Source organism: Vicia villosa, unplaced genomic scaffold (genome assembly GCF_029867415.1).
Source record: "Vicia villosa cultivar HV-30 ecotype Madison, WI unplaced genomic scaffold, Vvil1.0 ctg.001374F_1_1, whole genome shotgun sequence".
In the NCBI taxonomy this organism is placed as follows: Eukaryota; Viridiplantae; Streptophyta; class Magnoliopsida; order Fabales; family Fabaceae; genus Vicia; species Vicia villosa.
In genome coordinates this window covers 75,758-99,409 of record NW_026705596.1, presented here as the reverse complement: position 1 = coordinate 99,409, position 23,652 = coordinate 75,758, and the positions used below count along the sequence as shown (strand labels likewise).

The window sequence follows — 23,652 nt, the reverse complement described above, 5'->3', positions numbered from 1 at the left end:
TCCGGGAACTCGTCAGCCGAGGGTGCCCATTCTAGTTGAAGGTCAGCAAGCTTCTTCTTCTCCGCTGCGATCTCCCTATCTTTCTGCTTCAGAGCCGCATCAATTTTCTTTTTCAACTTCTCATGGTCGGCCTCCATGGATTTCACCTTATCCCCGGCCTGCTTCCTGGCCGACTCCGCCTTCTTCATAGCCTCGGCAGAACCCGAACCACCCTTAGCCAACACTTGGGTCATTCCCAAAACCCTCATCACGGCAGCACCATCGCTCGCCAGCTGCTTAAAGAGGGTCGGGGAATCCATCTCGTCGACCCGGCGGGCTTCATCCGGAGAAGTTACCAGAGGAAACTTTTCAAAGTAACCTCCATCTTTGAAGCAAGTAGGCAACACGAAGGCACGGTTGGGTCTCAGATTCGACGGCTCCTCGCGGGCCGTCTCAGCATGACGAGCCTTATTGGGGGACCTCTCATCCAAGTTCACCCGGGGAGAACCAGCCGAGCCCGAGTTATCTCCAACGCCAGTTCCCCGAGCCTTCTTCTGCCGGAGCTTCTTCGCATCCTGGGTCACCATCTTCAAGAGCTTGTCATCCTTCTCTGGCATAGCATCTGAAAAAGAGAAGCAAACAGGTTAGCGAAAACACCAAACAGAAGATACAAAACAAAATAAATAGCCCAAATACAACCTAACAGCGCACGGGCCTCCTCAGGGGTCCGACAAGATAACATGGCCTTAGTGTTAATTGCCCGGGGTTCCACCTTCGGCACACCATTCTCGTCCAAGACGGGATCTCCCTTCCTCGTCACCCACTGAGACATGGTGAAACCGTCCACATACTTGCAGAGGACCGAGTAAGATGCCGTATCCTGCTCGTCCAGATCTCCGTCTTCCCAAGCATAATTTTTAGGGGGGGACGAAAAGTGGCCTCTCCACCAAAAGAACGGGAACGCTGTGCAGAATTCCTTCACTACCTGCCCGTCCTCATCCCTCTCTAAGTTGTCGGCCTCATCCCGCACCTCCACTATATCAGACACAGCGGAATAAGCTGCCGGGCTGTACGGACGGACGAGGAAGTACCGATCCTTAAAACCTTTCACCGAGTCGGTAGACATCCCGAAAAGTTTTCTGTCGGCATTTCTAAAGGAGACCCAGCTATATCGTCCGTCTGCCGTCTGTCTTTGGACACAGAAGCATCGGCCAAACAAGACGGTCGTAGCACCATTACCCAAGTAGTCGCAAACAATTTCGAATGCCCGCATAAAAGCAAAGGCGTTCGGATGCAATTGAGATGGCGCCAAAGCAAGAAACGCCAACAAAGAAGTCTGGAAGCCGGAGAACGGAAAGCGAAAACCAAGCTCCTTGAACACATGCTCGTACATAGCAAAACTGTCCCCGTCAAACCGAGAACATATGCGCTCATCTCGGGACGGACAACCTATTTGGTAATTCAATTCATCACCATCTCCCCGGACCTCAATCTCCCTAAAAGCTCCGTTTAAGGATTCAGTGTATCGAGAAACAACCGACATAGGTTCGTCGGCTACCCAGTCGAGGTTGACCGTGCATTCATAACTAAAGAGCGGCATTGGAGAAACCCCTCCCTCGGCGTCTGAACCGGGAGAATTTGCATGGTCCTCCTCGGCTACGGCGGGCGAGTTTTGAACTTCGACAATTTCAACATCAGAGCTGCTCGCCGTCGTGTCCTCCGACCCGCTAGCCCACGAGCCAGATTCCGAACTGGACCCCGAACTGGCACTCGAATCAGATTCACCTGCATGCAGAAGGAAAAAATGAATTCGACAGTTCATCAAATCCACCCTTCCACTGCAACGCAAGCGAAAGGGTAGAGCAGGAGCAGGAGAGCCCCCGGCTAAACCTCCATCGAGGAAAAACGTCCGTCAGCCGAGGACTCACGCCAAAACTTAACAAAAGGGAACGTGATTGCGACAATCGGATCTAAAAAACCACGAGGACCTAACCATGAATGTCATCTGATCCACAAACTAACCCCCGGGCATCGCTTAGATAACCCGAGGAGAAAGTAGCGACTGCGATAGAACTCAGCCGACGTAGATGGCGAGAACAGCGAAAGTACGCATTCGCAAGCTCTCAAAACCCTACGAAAAAGACATAAAAACGACGAGGAGATTCGTAAGCATACCTGAAGACATATTAATGAAGGCTAGAATGAACTCCTCGGCGAACGACGGCTGCTTCTACGAACGATGGGACGAACAACTGATTCCGGGGATCGTCTACCTGAAGTCGAGCACGCGAGCAGAGAGAATAAAACGCCTAAATGTGGGGACTCACCCCTTTTTATAGGGAAAACGCTCGGAAGGCAAAACGTCGCGCCCCCTGACAAGCGCCGCCATCTAGACCATAGGCAATCATTGCCTATGCCACGTCAGCATGTGCGACACATGCGCAATCTTTCGTTTCAACCCACAGACCAGTCCGTCCGAGCACATCCACTTGACGGGGATCCATCCTGCCAGGGACGGGCATCACCAAAGTAGCAGCTCCTTGACCAGGAAACTCCGACTTGGGGGGCTCCTGTTTTGGACTGGGCCAAGAATAGGCCCAACATGGTTTCGGCCCAATGAACCTCAGAGGCCCAGTTCACTCTGTGACCCACGTTTGGGTCTAGAATGCCCGTCTCAGGTACGCTCGGCCTGACCCTCCTCGTGAACCATCTGACGCCCAGCAGAGATGCTCCCCACGAGCATCCTCTCTACCGAGGACCTTACTCCCCGCGAACATCTTCTCTGCCGAGGACCCTGCACTCCGCGAGCATCCTTTCTGCCGAGGACCCTGCTCCTCGTGAAGGTCCTTTCACATCCAACCCCCCGAATAACGCGGAGTCCACGTGGTCCCTAAAAGACCGCATCTCCCTTAAACTTCGGAGCGGTTAACCAGGACAGAGGGCACTCACGCACCTCCGATATTTCCGCTCAGGAAACCTGGAAGTCTCCTAGTTGGGCTTGGAAGTCCAACCCAACAGCGAGATCATGGCCCAGCGCTAGGGGCTATAAATACCCTCTTTTACTAGAGGGTCAGGTATTCACTTCTTACTCACTTTAGCTTGTACTTGCGCTCCTTTGCTCCTCCTCTCACTTTGGCATCGGAGTACCTTGCAGGTACACCCCCTCCTCATCTCTCGAAGATCCAATTCCAAGCAGCCAGCGACGATTCTTCTGATCAGGTACGATCAATTTCAAACAAACAAAAAAATTGAACTAACAAACTAACCTAAATTTGATGAAGAACATTAATTGAACAATAATATTACTATCAATTGATTGTATTTTTTAATAACCTCAACTTTGAAAATTAGGTGCTTTTTAGTAACATGGAAAGGTTTATTTATACTACTTGAGAGGAGGTTATGAAAATTTACGTGGGTTGAAAATGTAGAAATGGAAGGAAGTTAACTAAGTGAATTTGTGAGATGTGGATTCGGGGAGAATTGATACGAAGATGCATCTATGAAATTTTTTGGGTGAATTCGGAGATGCATATTTGAAAATGTCTATTTCAGATATGCATTTCCGAAAACTTACTTGCATGCATATTGGACAGAAACATTGTCCTAAGTTTATATTATGTTGAATTGAAAGTCATTTTAATCCGACTAATTGTGCTATAATCTGATTCAAATTTTAATAAAAACAAACATCATATGTAGGGGTGTTCAAAACCAAAGCAACCCAATAGAAAATCGCAAATCAAACCAAACCAAATCGAAACCGCAAAAAACCGCATTTGGTACGGATTTGTTTGTGTCATCTTTTAACAAAACCGCACGATTCAATTCGGTTTACAATTTGTATTTTGTAAACCAAACTAAACCGAATCAAACCGCATTATGTTACAACCTAACTTTTACTTAACTCACATCCAATTTAAACTTAAACCTGTTATACCTTAGCCTTATGATTAAGAACAATTTTCTCATCCTTACACATATGATTTCGGTCCCGATCTTCTCAAATCTCTAATAGCATTATCGCCTCTTCTTTGCCACATACATCTTTCCTCTTCTTCTCAAATCTCTACTCTCTTATATTATTTCTTTTTCACCTTCTCATTTTATGCATATGTTATTTCCGTTTTGTTTTTATCGCATATTTTCTTCTCTAATCTCTCAAGTCTTTTGTTTTTTCGTTTTCATCTTCACTAATCTCTCGTCTCTTCTAATTTTTTTTCATTATAATAACTTTTATATTGTTTTATGGTATTATTTTATTTTTATTATTCCACTTTTGTCTAATTTAATTTTTACATGTTAAATGAAAAGTTGTTGTCAAAATATGACGAGCTTTGTTGTTATTTGATAGTGTATGAATGTCTAAATACAAAGTTATGTTGTCATCTATATGTGTATGTATGACTCAATAAAATATTTATAAAAAACCGAACAAACCGAATCGAATCAAACCGCATTGGTTTGGTTCGGTTTTTTTCTCTAAAAACCAACCGAACCAAACCAAACCGCACAATTTTTTCTCTTGCGGTTCAGATGATTTTTTTTTGTAAAAACCGTCCAAACCGCACCCCAAACACCCCTAATCATATGACATGCTAATGCATTAATTAAAAAACTCATAATATTATAAATATTATTCTCAAAATATGGAAAATAATACTAAAACATCCCAAAATACAAAAAAAATATAACTTACTGTGTGTGCCTAATCCTAACTCCACGGCTCTTCCTCTGTCGTCGGTAGTTCAAGATATTTCGTGCCTCGGTAAGAATGAAATGTGCTAGGGCAACTGGATCATCATAACCTCTCTCAAACAACCCAGACTATATACATAATTCACAAAATATTTTGACTGATCGACAACACATCAATGATATGGTCATCCTTGGTTTGCTCATTCATTAGGATCTTCAATGAGCAGGCCTAGATGGACGTCCATAAACATTTGGTATCATGACAGGGTTGTGACACACTATATAACCAAGTCAGGGTGCAGTTACCGTGCATAGATAAAAATCTATGCACCATGCATAGATTATTATGGACCCTTGGATCATTGGATCAAATTCTAGACATCAATTGTTATTACTCAATACTCACCACTCAATACTCAATACTCAATACTCAATACTGGATTAAAAACATGTTCCAATGGCTTATGTAGGCTTATGCATGGTGCATAAGTAAAATACTTATGCATATTAGCCAAAGCCAACCAAGTCATATAACCGTCAACATAATACCACTGACTTGTGACTGACATACTCCAATATTCCTCTGGTATCAGATGACTCTCGTAATCTGCCAGTTTGCCATCAAGATGACAACAGATGATGCTGCTAGGAGCAGAGGGGGATCTCATAATGATCTCCACATATTCAAACTGACGCATGCATTGCTCCTACGGATACCTGCACATTAGATACTTCCCACATACCAGCCATCTGGAGTAATATGAAATGGAGTCGAAGGAAGTAGTGTCTCGGTGTGTGGTGTATGATGTCCAATCGATGTCATCATGTTGAATGTAATAGGTGCAGTGAGTTGAGATTGAAAAATTGAAATAAAGATAATATTCCTTAAAAAATTCACTGAAAGAATGTTGCTCACGAGCTCTAATGAAATTTTTTTTTAAATTTTAGAAAATAAAGAAGGAGAAAGAGGAAGGTCTGACTCCATTGAACGCATTCGGAGATATATCCGAAATAAAATATAAATTTGAAAAAAGAATTAATTTAGAGATGTATCCGTGAACAAATCCTAAAATACATAGGAAAGAAAAATCTCTAAATTAAAATTCATCAAAATGAAAAAAATTAGAAAAAAAAATATTTCTAAAAAGAAATTCCCAATATTTTTTCGGTTTCTTTCACTCCCACGCCTCCAAAACGCAAAAAATATTTCTAAAAAGAAATTCCCAATATTTTTTCGGTTTCTTTCACCCCCACGCCTCCAAAACCCCTCCTTGCTTCGTACCCAAAACCCAGCCGGCAGGTCTGAGCAGTGGAAGTGTGAACTGCAGAAATTCGTTTTACATCAACACACAGTGAAACTCCCACAATTCCGTTTACGAGTATTTTTCATTGAATATAATTGTTGCTTCTCTACCTTCACCCTTTCTGATACCATTCACTCCCCAAAACCTAAACCAAACTTCTACAATCTTCCATTTCTTCATTCCCCTAAAATGGCAGATTCAATTTTCAGAACCTTACGAGACGGCGCATTAGAAGGAGAACTTGCACCTACTCTCACAATCAAAGACACTATAGCCTCCCCCTTTTCCATCCATGCTTTCTCTCACATTCTTCTTCAACTCTCATCACACTTCGCCACACAGAAATCTCACACCGGTATCGTCATCGTCGCGATTTCTCGAAGTCCTTCGTTTTACACCGATTTGTTAAAGAAAAACGGATTGGAACTTGCATCTTCCAACAAATGGTAAATATTTTTAATTTAGTGGTTTGAACTGTGTAGTTTGTAAATTGAAAAATTATGACATTTTTTAATTTTGTAAAATGTGTTCATTTTTCAGTTCTTAATAATAAGATGTGGAACTTGAGTTGTTAATAGAGAGAATATGGAAGCTAATTAGAGAGAATGTGTTACTTTGCAGGATTCATGTTTTGGATTGTTATACAGATCCTCTTGGTTGGAAATCTGGAAATGTTAATGTTCCTTCTGAAGGAACTTCACTTGATGTTACTTCTTATAAGTCAGTCAAGGATATGGATAGGTTGTTTTTGGCGACTACCGATCTCGGCCGAGGTATTGCTAAACGGTTTTGTGCTGGAAATAAGCTGTTCTTTTTGTCTTCTTTTCGTTTGGATGATTTTTTTATTGTTATACTTTCAGGTTTAGTTGGAGAAAATAAATCCCGGTTCTGTGTTGCAATAGACTCGGTAATGCCGTTGGCTTGACATAGCTTTGAACTTAATTGGGTTTACTGTGTTTGTTTGTTGTAGTTAATGTTCTTTGTTACTTTGTGATTGTAATTGAATATGGTGATTAGTGACTGTTATATGCTTTTAGTGACTGTTATAAGCCTTTTTTGAATCATAGATTATTTCTTTTCATGAGAAAGTAATGTGTGGGAGTCTGGGTTTATGTTATGATTCATACTGCTTCTTTAGGTTAGTTTATTATATGTTTTATAACTTTCTCTAAAAAGGTGGTAGGGATTTAGAGCTCTTTGATGATGTTCTATCTTTATTCTTTTTGTTCACTTCTGATAGGTTACCTACCCCGTACATTGTTACGTACTAGAAATGATTAGGTTGAGTTAGTCACTCAATTAGGATGGGTGTAGAGGCACAGTATCTTGTCATTTGCGAGAGTTGGAGCCTCTGGCTAGGGAGGCGCAAATCCTTGAAGTTCTGCAATATTTTTGTAACTAGGGAGTTTATCTCTATCTACTTCTTTCTATTAAAAATCCCTATACTTATCAACTTAGAATATGAACCTTAACTACCAACTGGTTATATTCTAAAGTATGTTTCCCTAACCCAATATTATATAGGCTTGGGTAAAACTAGAAAATATGAATGGAATATGTGATTTTGTCTTACCTTCTAAAATTTCTAGAAATGAATGAGTCATGAAGCATTTATAATGCTATCATGTTACAATTTAATGTTGGACACTATTTATGTACTTATCTGTAACTAACTAACTATCCTTTTTTGTGCCTGCAAGTTTCTGATTTTTCTTCTACCCTAGAATTACTGAGCAAGAAGTTATACAATAACTTTCAAAATCATTAGTATTCTAATTAAGAATGTTCAATTTCTTTGTTTCTCTTATATTATCTATTTGTGTATAAATAATCGTAATGGATTCTTCTTGGATATTATCAGATAAGTGAGCTGTTGAGACATGCATCTTTGCAGTCAGTTGCAGGCCTTCTAAGCAATCTGCGCAGTCATGGTATTTTCTCTTGTACTAAATTGAACATGGTTTCTTGCATAATATGTCAATTTTTTGTTATTTAATTAAATACTTTAGAGTACCAGAAGTCCAGAACGGGTGAGCTAGTTATTTTAACGGATAATTTTAGTTGGCTCGGGTTTACTTGATGTGGTAACAATACCTTCGCTTAATCATTGCTGTTATATTCTTGCAGATAAAATCTCAAGTATATTTGGATTAGTGCATTCTGACCTTCATGACGAGAGGGCTGCAGCTGCTCTTGAGTACATGTCCTCCATGGTGGCCAGCATAGAACCAGGTCATCATTCTTCAGAGAACTCCTTGTCAGAGAAAAACTTTACCCAGGGAAAATTTAATGTCAGACTTAAACGCAGAAATGGTCGCGTTAGAGTGATGGTAATCTCTTTTTGTCTGTTTGTGAATATATTTGGAAAGACTAATCTTAAAAATTGGCGAACTGTTGTAATACGTCTTGTCTTTTATTCAGTGTGAAAAGTTTAAAGTTGAAGCCGGAGGAATCAGCTTTGCTTCTGTTTCAGCAGAAGATGGAATAACTGTTGCAGGCTTACTGCCAAAGGTCAGTCTTTTGTTTCTGCGAAGTCACATCTCTTTCACTAGAAGCAAAGGCCCAAGTTCTATTGGCCTTGTTATTATTAGAGATTTATAATTAGTTTTCAGACAAAATGATCGATAAAAGAGATCTTATTTTGTTGATTCCCCTTATGAAATAAAACTTATCCTTCACACGGTGTTTTTTCTTAAGGAAATGAATTTTTTTTAGATGCTAGGTGTGCTTATTTGGTTGAAACACCGATGTACGATATAGTTATTATGATAGCAAGGTATAAACTGTCTTGGAGAAACATCTCATGTACTGATGCCATGCCTACACATGCTAAGCACCTAGTTTGTTCATATACTCGTATCCGCACACGTGGATACTTTTGATAGCAGAATATGCATGGATCTGCGTACACAGTCACAAACAGTTCTATAGAGAATGACAGAGACCAAACAAGAAATAGTTTGTGATATGAAACTGATCGACTTTATGTTTTTAACAGGTACAATTTAATCTCCAGCTATCAGAGAAGGAGCAAATTGACAGGGCAAAGGTTGTGCTTCCTTTTGAACACCAAGGTATGAAATAGACATGTATTTGCTCCATTTCTTACAGTGTTCCAATCATATAATGTACTTTTATGCTTAAGCCCTTTTCTTTCTTTTAGGAAATGGTAATCCCATACAAATTTATGATGGTAGAAAATCCCTTGAAGAGAGTAACAGTGAGGGGGCACCTCTTCCAAAGGGTGGTAAAAAGGAGGAATCTTCCCTAGGTGAGATTATATATTTTCGTGATTCAGACGATGAGATGCCCGATTCTGATGAAGACCCAGATGATGATTTAGATATATAAATGCGCTTTAGTTAGTGTCTTATGTATTTCTAGGTGACTTAGTTTAGGTTTGTGATCAAAGAAAAGTTTTATTAAGAAAAATCGGCCCAATATTGTTTAATTGCTCGTAAGTTAATAGTGTATTACATTACATCATATTGTACAGCCTACATATAGAAACCAGAATTGGTTTATTGATTTTGTGAACATTTCTGCCTAATGCGCATCTCTACAAAATCACCAAAATTGTTAAAATCAGAAGTCAACTTGTGAAATCTCTAGGGGTCAAATTCAAGTTGGACTCGGTCATTTTTACAATTTTCATCTCAACAATTTTCACATTCAATACATTGTTTATCTTGTTCCGTCTGTTTTTGCTGCATAACTAAACTGAAATTGTCTAATTGATGCTTGTAGTATATAAGTATAATGTTATGCATATATTATTTTGGGTTAAATATTTAATTGGTCCCTGTAATTATACTAATTTTTGGTTTTAGTTTCTGCATTTTTTTGTTTGGTTTTGGTCTTTGTAAAATATCAGGTTTAGGCATTTATCATTTTCAGTTTGATTTCTACATAGCAATCATGTTGGGGCAATGTCTATGTCAGAGATATGGCCCCCAAATGGTTCGCTACTTCCTAATAATAATAATAATAATAATAACAACAATGATAACTCTATATGATTAACGTATATCACTTGTATAAATCTCTCTTAAACCTTGGAACTTTATACAAATCCACAAACAAACCAAATTATTCATTGTAGATATGTCTTCTGCAGCAATACTTGTTTTCCTTTTCTTCACTTTCACATACCTTTTATTCAAATTCTTCTTGCATCGAAAACAAACCACCATAAATCATAAAAAGCCACCAGGTCCACCAACCCTACTGATTATCGGGAACCTTCACATATTAGGCACTCTTCCACATCGAAAACTTCAGACACTTTCCAAAAAATATGGCCCAATCATGTCCTTACAACTTGGTCAAGTCCCAGCTGTTATCATTTCATCTTCAAAAGCAGCAGAACTATTCCTCAAAACCCATGACATCGTTTTTGCAAGCCGACCAAAGATTCAAGCATCTGAGCTCATGGCTTACGGTTCTAAAGGGTTGGGTTTTTCTGAGTACGGTCCTTATTGGCTTAGTATGAAGAAACTTTGCACGTTGAATCTTCTCAGTGCTTCCAAAGTTGAAAAGTTTGCTCCTATTAGAAAAGAGGAGTTGGGTGTTTTGGTTAAATCATTGGAGAAAGCTGCTTTGGTGGGTGAGGTTGTGAATGTTAGTGAGGCTGTAGAAAATCTTGTTGAAGATATTATGTATAAGATGATATTAGGTAGAAGTAAGTATCAGCAATTTGATTTGAAGAAGTTGGTTCAACAAGTCATGATTTTGATTGGAGCTTTTAATATTGCTGATTATATTCCTTGGTTAGGAGTACTTGATCTTCAGGTTAGTATCAAATATTGACCAAGTTCTATGTTTAAGTGTGGTAAATATGGTAATCGTGCAATTGTTCCCTCCATTTTTTACTAGATCAAAAACAAAAATTGATTTATTTTTATAACCAATTTTGTTTTCATTTTTTATGTGCTTTCATGATTTCCTTAAAATAAGTGAAAATATTCAATTAGTAATTGACAATATTAATTTAGTTTTTTTTTTGTTAGGGATTAACACGAGCATTCAAGAAAACTAGTAAAGCATTTGATGAAGTACTCGAGATGATAATAAGAGAGCATGAACAAATCAATAATGTAGACAAAATTCGTAACGAAGACTTCATAGACACACTTCTATCAATTATGCACCAAACCAATGATCTAGAAAATGAACAAAATCATGTCATTGATCGAACCTCTATCAAGGCAGTCATACAAGATATAATTATAGCAGGAATTGATACATCTGCTATCGTAATTGAGTGGGCGTTATCTGAACTTTTAAGGAATTCAAGAGTGATGAAAAACCTTCAAGATGAGATACAGAATGAAGTAGGGCATAAGAGAATGGTTGAAGAGAAAGATTTGAAGAAGTTAAGTTACTTAGATTTAGATATGGTGGTCAATGAGATATTAAGACTTTATCCCGTTGGACCTTTATTAATCCCTCGTGAATGTAGAGAGAATATAACAATTGATGGCTATTTTATAAAGCAAAAAACACGAGTTATAGTAAATGCATGGGCCATAGGGAGAGATCATGATGTTTGGTCACAAAATGTTGAAGAATTTTATCCCGAAAGATTTATTGACAAGAAAATGAATTTTTATGGACAAGAGTTCGAGTGTATACCATTTGGTTCTGGCCGGAGAGGTTGTCCTGGAATTCAACTGGGTTTGATTACGGTAAAACTGATTATAGCTCAATTAGTGCATTGTTTTAATTGGGAACTTCCGAATAATATTACTCCGTCCAATTTAAACATGGAAGAGAAATTTGGACTCAGCATACCAAGAGCTCAACATTTGCAGGCAATACCGAGTTATCGTATGACAAATGATGATAAATTTAAAGTTTCAAGATGAACAATTGTATATTATCTTAAATAAATCGTGTCAAATTATAAGTTGTTTTACCGAATGTTACAATATAGCAATTGCTATTTAATCCTGATTAGTTATTTGTAACCGTTTGTTAGAGAAAATATCGCTAACCAACTTAAGACCAATAATCTTATAAATGTACACGAACCATACTTTTATGCGATAAGAGTTGAATAAATAATTCTCAATTTTTTACTTTTTAGTTTTTGTTATGATTCCACTATCATGAGTGAAAAAGGTTTTGCTACACACTTGTCAACATGGTATCATAGAGTAAGATTACTTTGATATCCCCTATCTTATTTATCCATTCACATCACTTTCCTATTGGATCCCCATATTCCACCCTTATCCTCAATTCTCTTTCTATCACATTCTTTTATCAGAATGAGTCACTTGATCACCATATATCATCGATTTTGCCTATCACAGGCCTCGCCTTAGGGAACACAAGCAAATCGACGAGTGCGATATACAAATTAACATTCTACTACAACAAATGCTAAAATCAACGAGCAAGTATAGAAACAAAAAATGATATCTTACATCATTTAATACACGAAGTCGCAGAAAACAAAAAAAATTCTAGAGGCACATTTGCCATCTCATTACAATTAAATGTGTTGTTTCTTTCGTAAAGCAAACAATAACAACTCTCACGTCCAAAACAGATATCCCGCAATAGCTGAGGAACGCCAGTGGTCCGATATAAACACACAAACTTCATAGGGTAAAAGAACAAGCCCAAGAGTTACAACAATTCGTAAATAAGGCCAGAGTTTAGTCTTTTCGAAGACCTGATTGACCTACTAGCCTACTTAAAGTATGCTTCATTTGAACATTTTGAATAAGCAATTCAACTAATGTAAAATAGACTAACAAAACAAAATATCAACGAGGCTAATGCTTGTTTTCATTGACTCATTCGAGTTTATCTATTAGGATATATTTTGTGTTACTATTTGTTTGAGAAAACATATAAAAACAACTAGTTACAATAACTTATAACATTGTTCATTAGGTTTTTTTTAACTTATTTTCACAAGTTCTTCAAGATAACTAAACTTTATTTTCATGTTTTAATTCAAAGTACAAAATACAATTGTTGCGGCGCGAAAAATTCCCGAGCGAATGAACGCTTGAAATTCAATGAAGTCGCCGTCAAAGTTTATTTTTAAAAGGGAAAACATCGATAAAACTCTAAAAGAACAAAAATATGGTCATCACAACCAAATTCAGGTTCGGGAGTCGGTTATGCGCGGGGAAGGTATTAGCACCCCTCACATCCGTTGTACCCAACGAGAACTGTTTAATTAGTTTTGTGAATAAGAGTGTTAGCTTAAGGTATTTTTTTAATTTTTTCTACTTATTATGATGTATTTACAAAAAGAAATAAAGGGAACAATAGGTTTTTTTATTAGGGTGCTAAATGAGACATTAAATCTTGTTCCTTCCTACGTATCCCCATGTGCGATGGAGAACTCAAAGATATGTAGTTTTGAGCGAGAAAAATAGATATTTTTATTATGGTGCTTGACAAGATTGCAAATCTTGCTCCTTCGTATCTCCAGGTGCGATGAGAAACTCAAAGCTACGTAATTATGGGGAGAAAATGTTTGTTTATTGGTTGATTTAGCCACCTTTGAGAGGAGAATCAAATGACTGATGCTTTAGCCACATTGTCCCATATGCACCAGGTAAATTTCAGCAATGAGGTACTTCAAATTATGATCAGACGTTTTGATAGACATGCTCATGTGTTCCTGACAGAAGAAGGGGCAGATGATAAACCTTGATATCATGACATCAAGTGTTTTATCCAGAGTCAAGAATACCCAACAGGGGCATCCAATAAAGATAATAAGACTTTGAGAAGAATGGCTTACAACTTCTTTCTTAATAAAAATGTGTTACAAAAGGAATTACGACAAGGTCTTGCTCAGATGCGTGGATAGACACGAAGCAGACATGTTAATGCAAGAAGTTCATAAAGGATCCATTGATATTCATGCCAATGGACATTATATGGCTAAGAAGATGCTCAAAGCTGGTTACTATCGGTTGACAATGGAATCTGACTGCTATCAGTTTGTCAAGAAGTGCCATATATGTCAGATTTATGCGGACAAGGTGCATGTGCCTCTGACTCTACTCAATGTTATTTCATCTCCATGGTCATTCTCTATGTGGGGAATTGACATAACTGGTATGATCGAGCCTAATGCTTCAAACGGACATCGTTTCATTCTAGTTGCTATTGATTACTTCACCAAATGGGTCGAAGCGGCGTCATACACCAATGTGACCAAACTAGTGATAATCCAATTCATTAAGAATCAAATAATCTATCGACACGATATTCCAAGCAAGATCATTACTGATAGTGGTTCAGATTTGAACAACAAGATGATGAAAGAACTCTGTGAAAGCTTCAAGATTGAAGATCAACAAAATTTCTGATTATTCTTACCACGAACTTGATTACCTTCTAAAATATTTTGTGTCTTTAGTACAAACTTAATTTCATTAAAATATTAAAACATTAGATCTCATAATGGATCCAAATTTTTGTAAAAAGCTTTTTACAAATACCACAGAATCCATCATCAGATCTTTTGTGTTGACACACCTTAACAAAATGATAATTTAGAAGGAAAACATCAAGAGTGACTCATGCCCTTCTTTTTCATGCCAATTTATTTATTATTTTTTGGGCTCATGCCCTCTCCCATACGATTTTTATCATTAAAAAACTTATTTCAAAACATATTCATTACAAAACTCCTTTCTTTCTTCTTTATAACACTTTACCTCATTATTTTGTGATGAAAGTTTTTGACTGTTTGATCTATGTTTTAAGCTCTAAAATAAATACAACTAAGTTTGACCTTGTATATAGAAAATGTTTGTATCTAATCACTAATAATAGTGTTAAAGGCCATATTTTATTTTACTTGTAAAACAAATAACTGTTTATTTCTAGGGACACACATTTTTTTCAACACATTTTTACTTACATCTCCACCACACTTCATTCTCAATCCATCCTTAGACCTGCACAACAACTTACATCCCGTGATTTTTTCCTTGATTACATTCAGTTCAACAAACACCATAGCAATTCAAATTTTCCTAATATCAACAAATTTCACTACTACATAAAATACATACGACAACGCTTGTAAAATACACATAATGACAGTTGTATGTCCGTTTTTAGGTAGCATGTGATTGTAAAAATATTTCTTTCCACCACATGCTTGATTGTGGTGATAAACTAGATAACACGTTACATATCACAACAATTATTTTAAACAACCGTTGTGATATATATATATATATATATATATATATATATATATATATATATATATATATATATATATATATATATATATATATATATATATATATATGTCATGTGTTCGAAACTCAGCAGCAACAATTTGATTAGAATTAAATTAACTTTTCACCACAGTTATAAAAGATAACTATTGTGGTATGTATACATGAGTTGTCTTTAACATATAGAATTTGGTTCAATGACCTAAGTTTTTCATAGCAAGAGTTCATTTTCTTTTAATTTATTTAAAAACATTAATTTGTTGGCTAGTTCATATTCATATTCATCATCATCATCATCATCATCATCATCATCATCATCACTATCATCATCAATTCATCATTATTATTTTAGATGATGCTGATGATTATTATGATGACACCGATCACTATCATCATCATTATTAATTTTACTACTGTTTTAGTCTATGTTGATGATCTTATGCTTGCTGGAAATAACATATCCGAATTTCTAATATTAAACAAGTTTTAGATGCTAAGTTCAACATAAAAGACATAGGCAACCTTAAATAATTTCTTGGTTTTGAGGTTGCTCGCTCATCTCATGGCATATCCACTTACCAAAGGAAGTACAACTTTAATCTTGTTTAAGAGGCTGACCTTCTTGGTACAAAAGCGACTTCTACACCCATGAATCCCAATCACAAATTAATAGAAAATCCTGATTCCTTACTGACTAAAAGGATATTTTCAGAAGTTTAATTGGAAAAATTCTATATTTAACACATATAGGCCTATACATGGTTTTAAATTGCAGTTGCGGATGCGGCTGCAGTTGCGGATGTTGCGATTGCGGTCAATGCGGTCATTGCGTTGCGCATTGCGGCCGTTGCGACGTGAAATAATTTTATACACACATTAAATTTATTTATTTTTTAAATTATTGTAATTATTTATCTTTCTTGTATTTATAATTTTACATTAGTTTTAATTCACTTTTAGTCTATTATATGGTATTTATGTATAATTTAAAATGAATTCTAATGAAACAGGCATTATCATAACCATTCTTGTAAGTTATTTAAATAAACATAACCTTGAAAGTAATTTTAAAGTACATAATACAAATAAGTTACAATTTATTTTAAATAAAATATCTAAAGACACAAATATTATATTAATGTCCTTTGTTGCCATCTTGATGTCTTCACTGCAAAAAAAAAAAAAAAAGACAAGAAGAAGATGAAACTCCTAATTAGTACCTTTAAATTGCATCTAATATTAAAAAATTTCAATGTTTGAAAATGTAACTTACATGACTCTTGCTACCACATAGTTGAATGACGTGAAAGAGCATAACTTGTACTTTCACTCTGACTATCATCTTGTGTAGCTTCTTGTCCAAAGACATAACCGAAAAAACTACCATTTGATTGTTGATGATAAGGATTGTGATAATTAATTGATTGTTGGTAGTATGAAGGAGCTTGATCACTAGGATATTGGTTATAGGAGTTGAAATAAGAATACTGATAAACAGGAGGATACGATTGTTGACTACTTTTGAAGAATCAGCAATCCCAAAATTACTAAAACTATGAGCAATAATAGAAGAGGAGGAATCTTCAAGTGTAGCATTTTTTTTTCTTTTCCCCTTTCTTCCAGATTGTGACGCATTTCCTCTTATGTCAAGTAGTGAGTTGTCAGAACGATCTATATCATTCAAGTTCCTATAACGCTTATAACTAGGTGGTATTTCATGATATGGATCAAATTCTAATTGCTCTTCATCTTCTCCTTCATCATCACCGCCCCCACTTCCACCTTCATTTTCACCTTCGTTATCCACTTCATTACCACCCCCATCACCACTATTACCGCTTGATGGACTTAAACCACCACTATCATTAGATTCACTATTATCATCAACATATTTATCACCTGTCTCAACTATTGGCAACCATTCTGCATTTTGAACTCCATCCAATAATGGATTTTCCCTCTCTTCTATCCATTGAAATAACGGATCTTCTTGAAATATATAGTCAAGATTTATCGGATCAAAACTTGCTTCTATTTCTTCCCGACTCTTCCTTAATTTATCCCTCATTCTCAACTTCATGTTGTAATGTGTGAAGACAAGCTTATGCAATTTTTTGTACTTCAATCTATTTCTTGTCTTTGTGTGAATATAGCTAAATGTACTCCAATTTCTCTCACAGTTTGTGGCAGAGGTTGTTTGACTGAGAATTATCACAGTCCAATGTTGAGGTTTAGGAGCACATGAACTATGATATTCCCACCATTGAGCTTTTTAAGTAAAGAAAAAAAATCATTAGTTATATTTAAAAAATAAAATATATTTATAAAAACTTATAAAAAAAAACTTATATTTTACCTACATTCATCTTAGACCAAGATTTTTGAGTTAGAGGTGTACCAAACGTATTGAGCAAATGAAGTTAAATACAAATGCTTCATTCATTTTGGAATCTAAGAAAAGTAGAGAAATGACATAAAGGTATGTATCAGTATGAGATTCTTATTCTATTTTATCTAAGATTCTTCTGTAAGGTTAGATACTTTTTCAGTTTGTACCTAAGATTCTTATTCTCTTGCTTTGGTTTTATTAAGAATAATTTTAAACTGAATCAAGTGTATGTCGCGGTCCGTTGCGGTTGAAACACCGTTATAATGCGTTATTTACCATTTTGTTGCGGCGGTGATGCGGCCGTTGCGTGTGATTTCCGTTCACACCACAATTGCGGTCTATTGCCGACGCGTTGCTGCCCGCAACCGCAATATTGCGGCCGCAACATGTGTTGCGGTCCGCAATTTCAAACCCAGGGCCTCTATGTATATATATATATATATATATATATATATATATATATATATATATATATATATATATATATATATATATATATATATATATATATATATATTGTTTTGTTTGCATGTTAACTAATTTCTCTCCAACCAATAGAAATTAACTTACAAGCATCACCCAGAATTCTCAAATATGTTAAAAAACACGAATACAAAGACTGATATTCAGACACAATTCTCATAACACTGACACAATTCCAGTTTTAGGAAAGATGATATTTAGCCTTTATTTTTCAATTTGTTATAACTTCCCTTTAGTTTGTTGCAACTAATTGGTAATTAATCTGTTACTTAGACTTATTATATGAATGAAAATGACATGTTACCAATTATAGAAAATATATATTAAGGTGTGGTACTCGTATCATTTAACACATTTGGATATGACGAGATAAAGACATAGAAAGGCAACGTAACACAGCCACTCATATGGATATCAAAACCCACTAGTTTAGAGATGAAATCAACTTGGAGTTCTATATAAGGTCCTTAACCTTGTTACTTCACTCACCCAAACCAAAACCATTCATTTGTAAACATGTCTTCTTCAACAATACTTTCTTTCATTCTCTTCACTTTCATATTCACTTATCTTTCATTCAAACTTTTCTTTCATCCAAAACAAAAGCACAAGAAACCACCAGGCCCACCAACACTTCCTATAATCGGAAACCTTCACATGTTAGGTACACTTCCACATCGAAAACTTCATTCGCTCTCCAAAAACTATGGTCCAATCATGTCCTACAACTCGGTCAAGTACCAACTGTTGTCATTTCATCTTCAAAAACAGCAGAGTTATTCCTCAAAATGCACGACATCGTTTTCGCAAACCGACCAAATATTCAAGCATCCAAGCTCATGTCTTACGGCTCCAAAGGGGTAGGGTTTACTGAATATGGTCCTTATTGGCGTAGTATGAAGAAACTTTGCACTTTGAAACTTCTTAGTGCTTCCAAAGTTGAGAAGTTTGCTCCTATTAGAAAAGATGAGTTGGGTGTTTTGGTTAAATCATTGAAGAAAGCTGCTTTGGTGGAGGAGGTTGTGAATGTTAGTGAGGTTGTGGAAAATCTTGTTGAAGATATTATGTATAAGATGATATTGGGTAGAAGTAAGTATGAACAGTTTGACCTAAAGAGGCTGGTTAAACAAGCAATGCTTTTAATGGGAGCTTTTAATCTAGCTGATTATATTCCTTGGGTCGGCCCTTTTGATCTTCAGGTATGTACGTGTATAAAACTTTTCTCTACTTCTTTACAAACTTGTTGCTTTTTATATTAGCTAGTATATATAACAAGATTTAAATAAAGTTCACGAAGTGGGTAGTAACTGTTGAAGTAGGGATTCAATGATCCTCCATTGACAAAGTGGGTAGTAACTCTTCGGAAGGAAAATTTAGGTCCAAAGCCTCAATAGATACTTTTCTTAATGGGAGAAATTACGTACTCTAAATCATTACACATATAGACATAACCTCTCACCTCGGGTGTGCAGGTCTTTTAAACCACCATAAACACTATTATATAAGGTTTTTTGCTGCCGTGGACAAACCTTAATCACCATACATCGAAATATACCTAATAAGGCTTTATAGAGGTAACATGCACACTTGTAATTTTTGACGAGTATAATTAGTCTTTGTAATATATTTTAGTTTGGTTTTTAAATTTATTTTTATATGACTAAAGTCAAAATGGATAATATAATAAATAATAGAACACAACAACAATATCTAAAATAAAGCCTTTTATTGTTTTAGGAGTTGAAAACAATATTTAAACCTCTTAAATATTTTTCATGCGTGTTTTTGAAATCTTGATTCATCTTTTTCACGATTTTCTCACTTTTACCCCTTATTTTCTATCTTTTTCTTAACTAACCCAATCTCTTGAATATATTTTATTATTTTAATGAAGAGAGAAAATAAAATTAAGAGCGAAACAAAGAGTTGGAAGATAGGAGGAGAAAATAGTGAAAGAAAGGTCCCTATCTTCTATTATCACATATTTACATGGTTCTTAAATTTCGTGCAAGCATTCAATTATAAATTGACATTATTAATTTAATTTCTTCTAACAATTTACCAACATTTCTCTTAAAAAAACAACAGGGAATAACACGAGCTTGCAAGAAAATAAGTAGAAAACTTGATGAAGTGTTGGAGGTGATAATAACAGACCATAAAAAGGATACTAATGTACACCAACCTCATCATGAAGAAGACTTTGTAGACATGCTTCTTTCAACTATGCATCAAACAATAGATGTAGAAAATGAAGTAAATCCTGTCACCAATCGTACTAACATCAAGGCAGTTTTACTAGACATGATTCTAGCAGGAATTGATACATCTGCTACCGTAATTGAGTGGGTGTTATCTGAGCTTCTAAGGAATCCGAGAGTCATGAAAAATCTTCAAGATGAAATACAAAATGAAGTAGGGCATAGTAGAATGGTTAAAGAGAAGAATTTGAAGAAGTTAAGTTACTTAGATATGGTTGTTGATGAGATATTAGGACTATATCCTGTTGGACCTTTATTAATACCTCGTGAATGTAGAGAAAATATAACAGTTGATGGCTACTTTATAAAGGAAAAAACACGAATTATAGTAAACGCATGGGCAATAGGGAGAGATCATGATGTTTGGTCACAAAACGCAGAAGAATTTTATCCTGAAAGATTTATTGACAAGAAAATGAATTTTCATGGACAAGAATTTGAGTGCATACCATTTGGTTCTGGTCGAAGACGTTGTCCTGGAATTAATTTGGGTTTGATTACGGTAAAATTGTCTATAGCTCAATTAGTGCATTGTTTTAATTGGGAACTTCCACATAATATTACTCCTTCCAATTTAAACATGGAAGAGAAATTTGGACTCACTATACCTAGAGCTCACCACCTGTTCGCAATACCAAGTTATCGGTTGGCAAGTGATGACAAATTTGAATAGTTTGAAGAAGGACAATTAAATGTCATCAAGGAAATAATTACATCAAATTATAAGTTTTTTTACGTTAAATTAATTAGTATTGTTGGTTCTTTATATATATGCTAATTGCCAAAATTGATTGTATTTTGGAGGTAAACAACTTAATAGTTAAATGCTATGGGAATACACTACTAAAAATAAGACATTTGGTTTCAAGATTTTACATCAGGTATTAAAATAATTGATGTGAAAAATATTTGTAAAAGGATTTTACATCAGGTATTTAAATCAAATGTTGGGGAAAAAATTGATTTAGTGATTTTACATTAGGTATTTAATTCAAATGATGGGAAAAATAACGCGGTGACAAACTTGTAATTAAAATGAAAATAGGTTATAAGGGCTTTTCCATCGGTGGAAAAAGAAACCGATGGGAAAAGTGGTCCGCTTTGGGCCTTCGCATCGGGCCTTGGTTTGACCGATGGGAAAAGCTGCCCACCGAGGGCATTTACATCGGGCCATTGCTGCACCGATGGGAAAAGTGGCCCATCTTACATTGGCCTAATACAGAAACCGATGGGAAAAGTCCCATTCTCAAATAAACCCTAACACCTTTTCCAAATCCAAACATAATTTGTTTCTTTTCGTTTCATCCTCTTCTTTCTTTTCCTTCCATTGCTGCGCCGTACGGCCTCTCTCACCACCCAGCGATGGCATCACCCAAACCCCATCTCAGTGCCGTCCTTCTTCTCTCATGCTGCATCACACCGTCACCCTCCTCTCACGCTGCATCGCGCCGTCACCACCACTCCACCGTCACCCTACTCGCGTCGTCACCACCACTCCACCGTCACCCGTCTCGCGCCGTCACCACCACTTGTTGCCTCCTCTTTCTAAGGTAACCATCACATTATCATTATTTTGCTAGCTACTAAGTTTTTGAGTTTGTTTTTTTGATTTTGATATATATGCATGTTAGCAATATAGATGAAATACAGTAGCCTTCTTTGATTTTGATATATATGCTTTGTTTGATTTTGATTTTGATATATTTTTTGTTGTGTTGCCTTCTTTGTGTTAACAATTGTTAGAACTAATTTCTTTGTTGATATATATTTATTTTTTATTGTAACAATGTTAATTTAACTTTATGGATTCTTTAGTGTGTATAACATATCTATGTTCTTAACTTATGTGAATTACATGATGTTTAATCAATTTTTCGTTTGAATTTTATTGTTGTTAAATTAAACCTAAAAATGGATTGAAATCGAAATTTAGGATCTAACCATATAAGACTGTGTTTGGATGATGAAATTTGACCATATTAGGCTGTGTTTGGATGATGAAATTTGAGGGGGAGAAAGTATTGTGATTATTTTAATTTAATTTAAAAAAAAACGTATGGCTTAATGAATATTATATATAAACTATACTTAGAATTGATTCTAAGTATTCAAAGATTACTTGAGTGAGCCTAAAGTGTTCTCTCTCATTAAAGTTAAAGGAAGGTGCAAATTTTGATACCATACAAATTTCACCAATGTTTAAGTTGTTCTTAAGTTTATGTTGTAGGTATGGATCGTAGTTGGATGAGAGCTAATCGATTAAATGCTGAGTACGAACATGGAGTGATGGAATTTCTACAGTTTACTGAAAGTAATGCTAAAAAAGATCTTCCTCCTCCTAAAAGTAATGCTGAAGAAAATCTTCCTACGCTTATTCTCTGTCCATGTGTTCGTTGTGCAAATAAAGAACCAAAACTTAGTAAGAAACAAATCATGAATCATCTAATTTGTGAAGGGATTTGTCAAAGTTATACACAATGGATATGGCACGGTGAAGTAGTAGCAAAGTCAAATGTGTCCGAAGGAGATAATGTTAGTGTGGAAATGGATGATCGTCTGGAAGACATGATGCGTGATATTGGACAAGATTCGTTTAAGAGGGCACATGCGTATGATAGCTTATGCATTGACAAGGATACACCTTTGTACCCGGGATGCACAAACTTTACACGTTTCTCAGCTGTGTTAAAATTGTTTAATCTGAAGGCAGTTAACGGGTGGACTGACAAAACTTTTACCGAATTGCTTGAATTGTTGACACAAATACTTCCAGAAGGTAACGTACTGCCAAGTCGTTATTACGAGGCGAAGAAAATATTGTGTCCGATGGGTTTGGAGTATGAAAAGATACATGCATGCCCTAATTATTGCATATTATACAGAAAAGAGTATGTAAACTATAACCATTGTCCAAAGTGCAAGGCGTCACGCTACAAAAAGAGACATGGTGAATCTAGTGATGATGAGGAGGTCAAAAAGGGTCCTCCTGCGAAAGTGGTATGGTACCTACCGATCATTTCAAGGTTCAAGAGATTATTCACTAATGCAAACGACGCAAAGAATCTTAGATGACATGCAGAAGAAAGAAAATGTGATGGACAAATTCGCCATGTAGCTGATTCTTTGCAATGGAAGAAAATTGATTCTTTGTTTCCAAATTTTGGCAAAGAGTCGAGAAACCTTAGACTTGGACTTGCTACTGATTGAATGAATCCGTTTGGTAATATAAATACTAACCATTCTTCTTGGCCTGTTCTTCTGATGATTTACAACCTATCTTCTAGGCTGTGCATGAAGCGTAAATATAT

The 23,652-nt window shown here is 36.0% G+C and overlaps 2 protein-coding genes and 1 pseudogene across 2 annotated transcripts; all 3 read left to right on the top strand.

Moving 5' to 3' along the window:
* The first annotated feature begins 5,879 nt into the window (after nucleotides 1-5,879).
* Nucleotides 5,880-9,518, top strand: LOC131634884 (elongator complex protein 5-like). The gene is made up of 8 exons (XM_058905509.1): nucleotides 5,880-6,427; nucleotides 6,603-6,754; nucleotides 6,842-6,888; nucleotides 7,843-7,912; nucleotides 8,109-8,311; nucleotides 8,403-8,492; nucleotides 8,980-9,055; nucleotides 9,145-9,518. Exons 1-8 carry the CDS (start codon nucleotides 6,171-6,173, stop codon nucleotides 9,330-9,332), a joined length of 1,083 nt encoding a protein of 360 aa, XP_058761492.1. The 5' UTR covers nucleotides 5,880-6,170; the 3' UTR covers nucleotides 9,333-9,518.
* Nucleotides 9,519-9,670: 152 nt separating this feature from the next.
* On the top strand, nucleotides 9,671-21,350 carry LOC131634885 (uncharacterized; annotated as a pseudogene).
* Nucleotides 21,351-22,573: 1,223 nt separating this feature from the next.
* On the top strand, nucleotides 22,574-23,416 carry LOC131634875 (uncharacterized). Its single transcript, XM_058905500.1, has one exon. It carries the CDS (start codon nucleotides 22,574-22,576, stop codon nucleotides 23,414-23,416), a length of 843 nt encoding a protein of 280 aa, XP_058761483.1.
* The last annotated feature ends 236 nt before the right edge of the window (nucleotides 23,417-23,652 follow it).

Coding starts and splice junctions, on each gene's coding strand:
- LOC131634884 (XM_058905509.1), top strand. CDS start 6,171: ATGGCAGATTCAATTTTCAGAACCTTACGAGACGGCGCATTAGAAGGA. Junction 6,428..6,602: donor CTTGCATCTTCCAACAAATG/GTAAATATTTTT, acceptor GTTACTTTGCAG/GATTCATGTTTTGGATTGTT. Junction 8,312..8,402: donor ATGGTCGCGTTAGAGTGATG/GTAATCTCTTTT, acceptor TCTTTTATTCAG/TGTGAAAAGTTTAAAGTTGA.
- LOC131634875 (XM_058905500.1), top strand. CDS start 22,574: ATGGATCGTAGTTGGATGAGAGCTAATCGATTAAATGCTGAGTACGAA.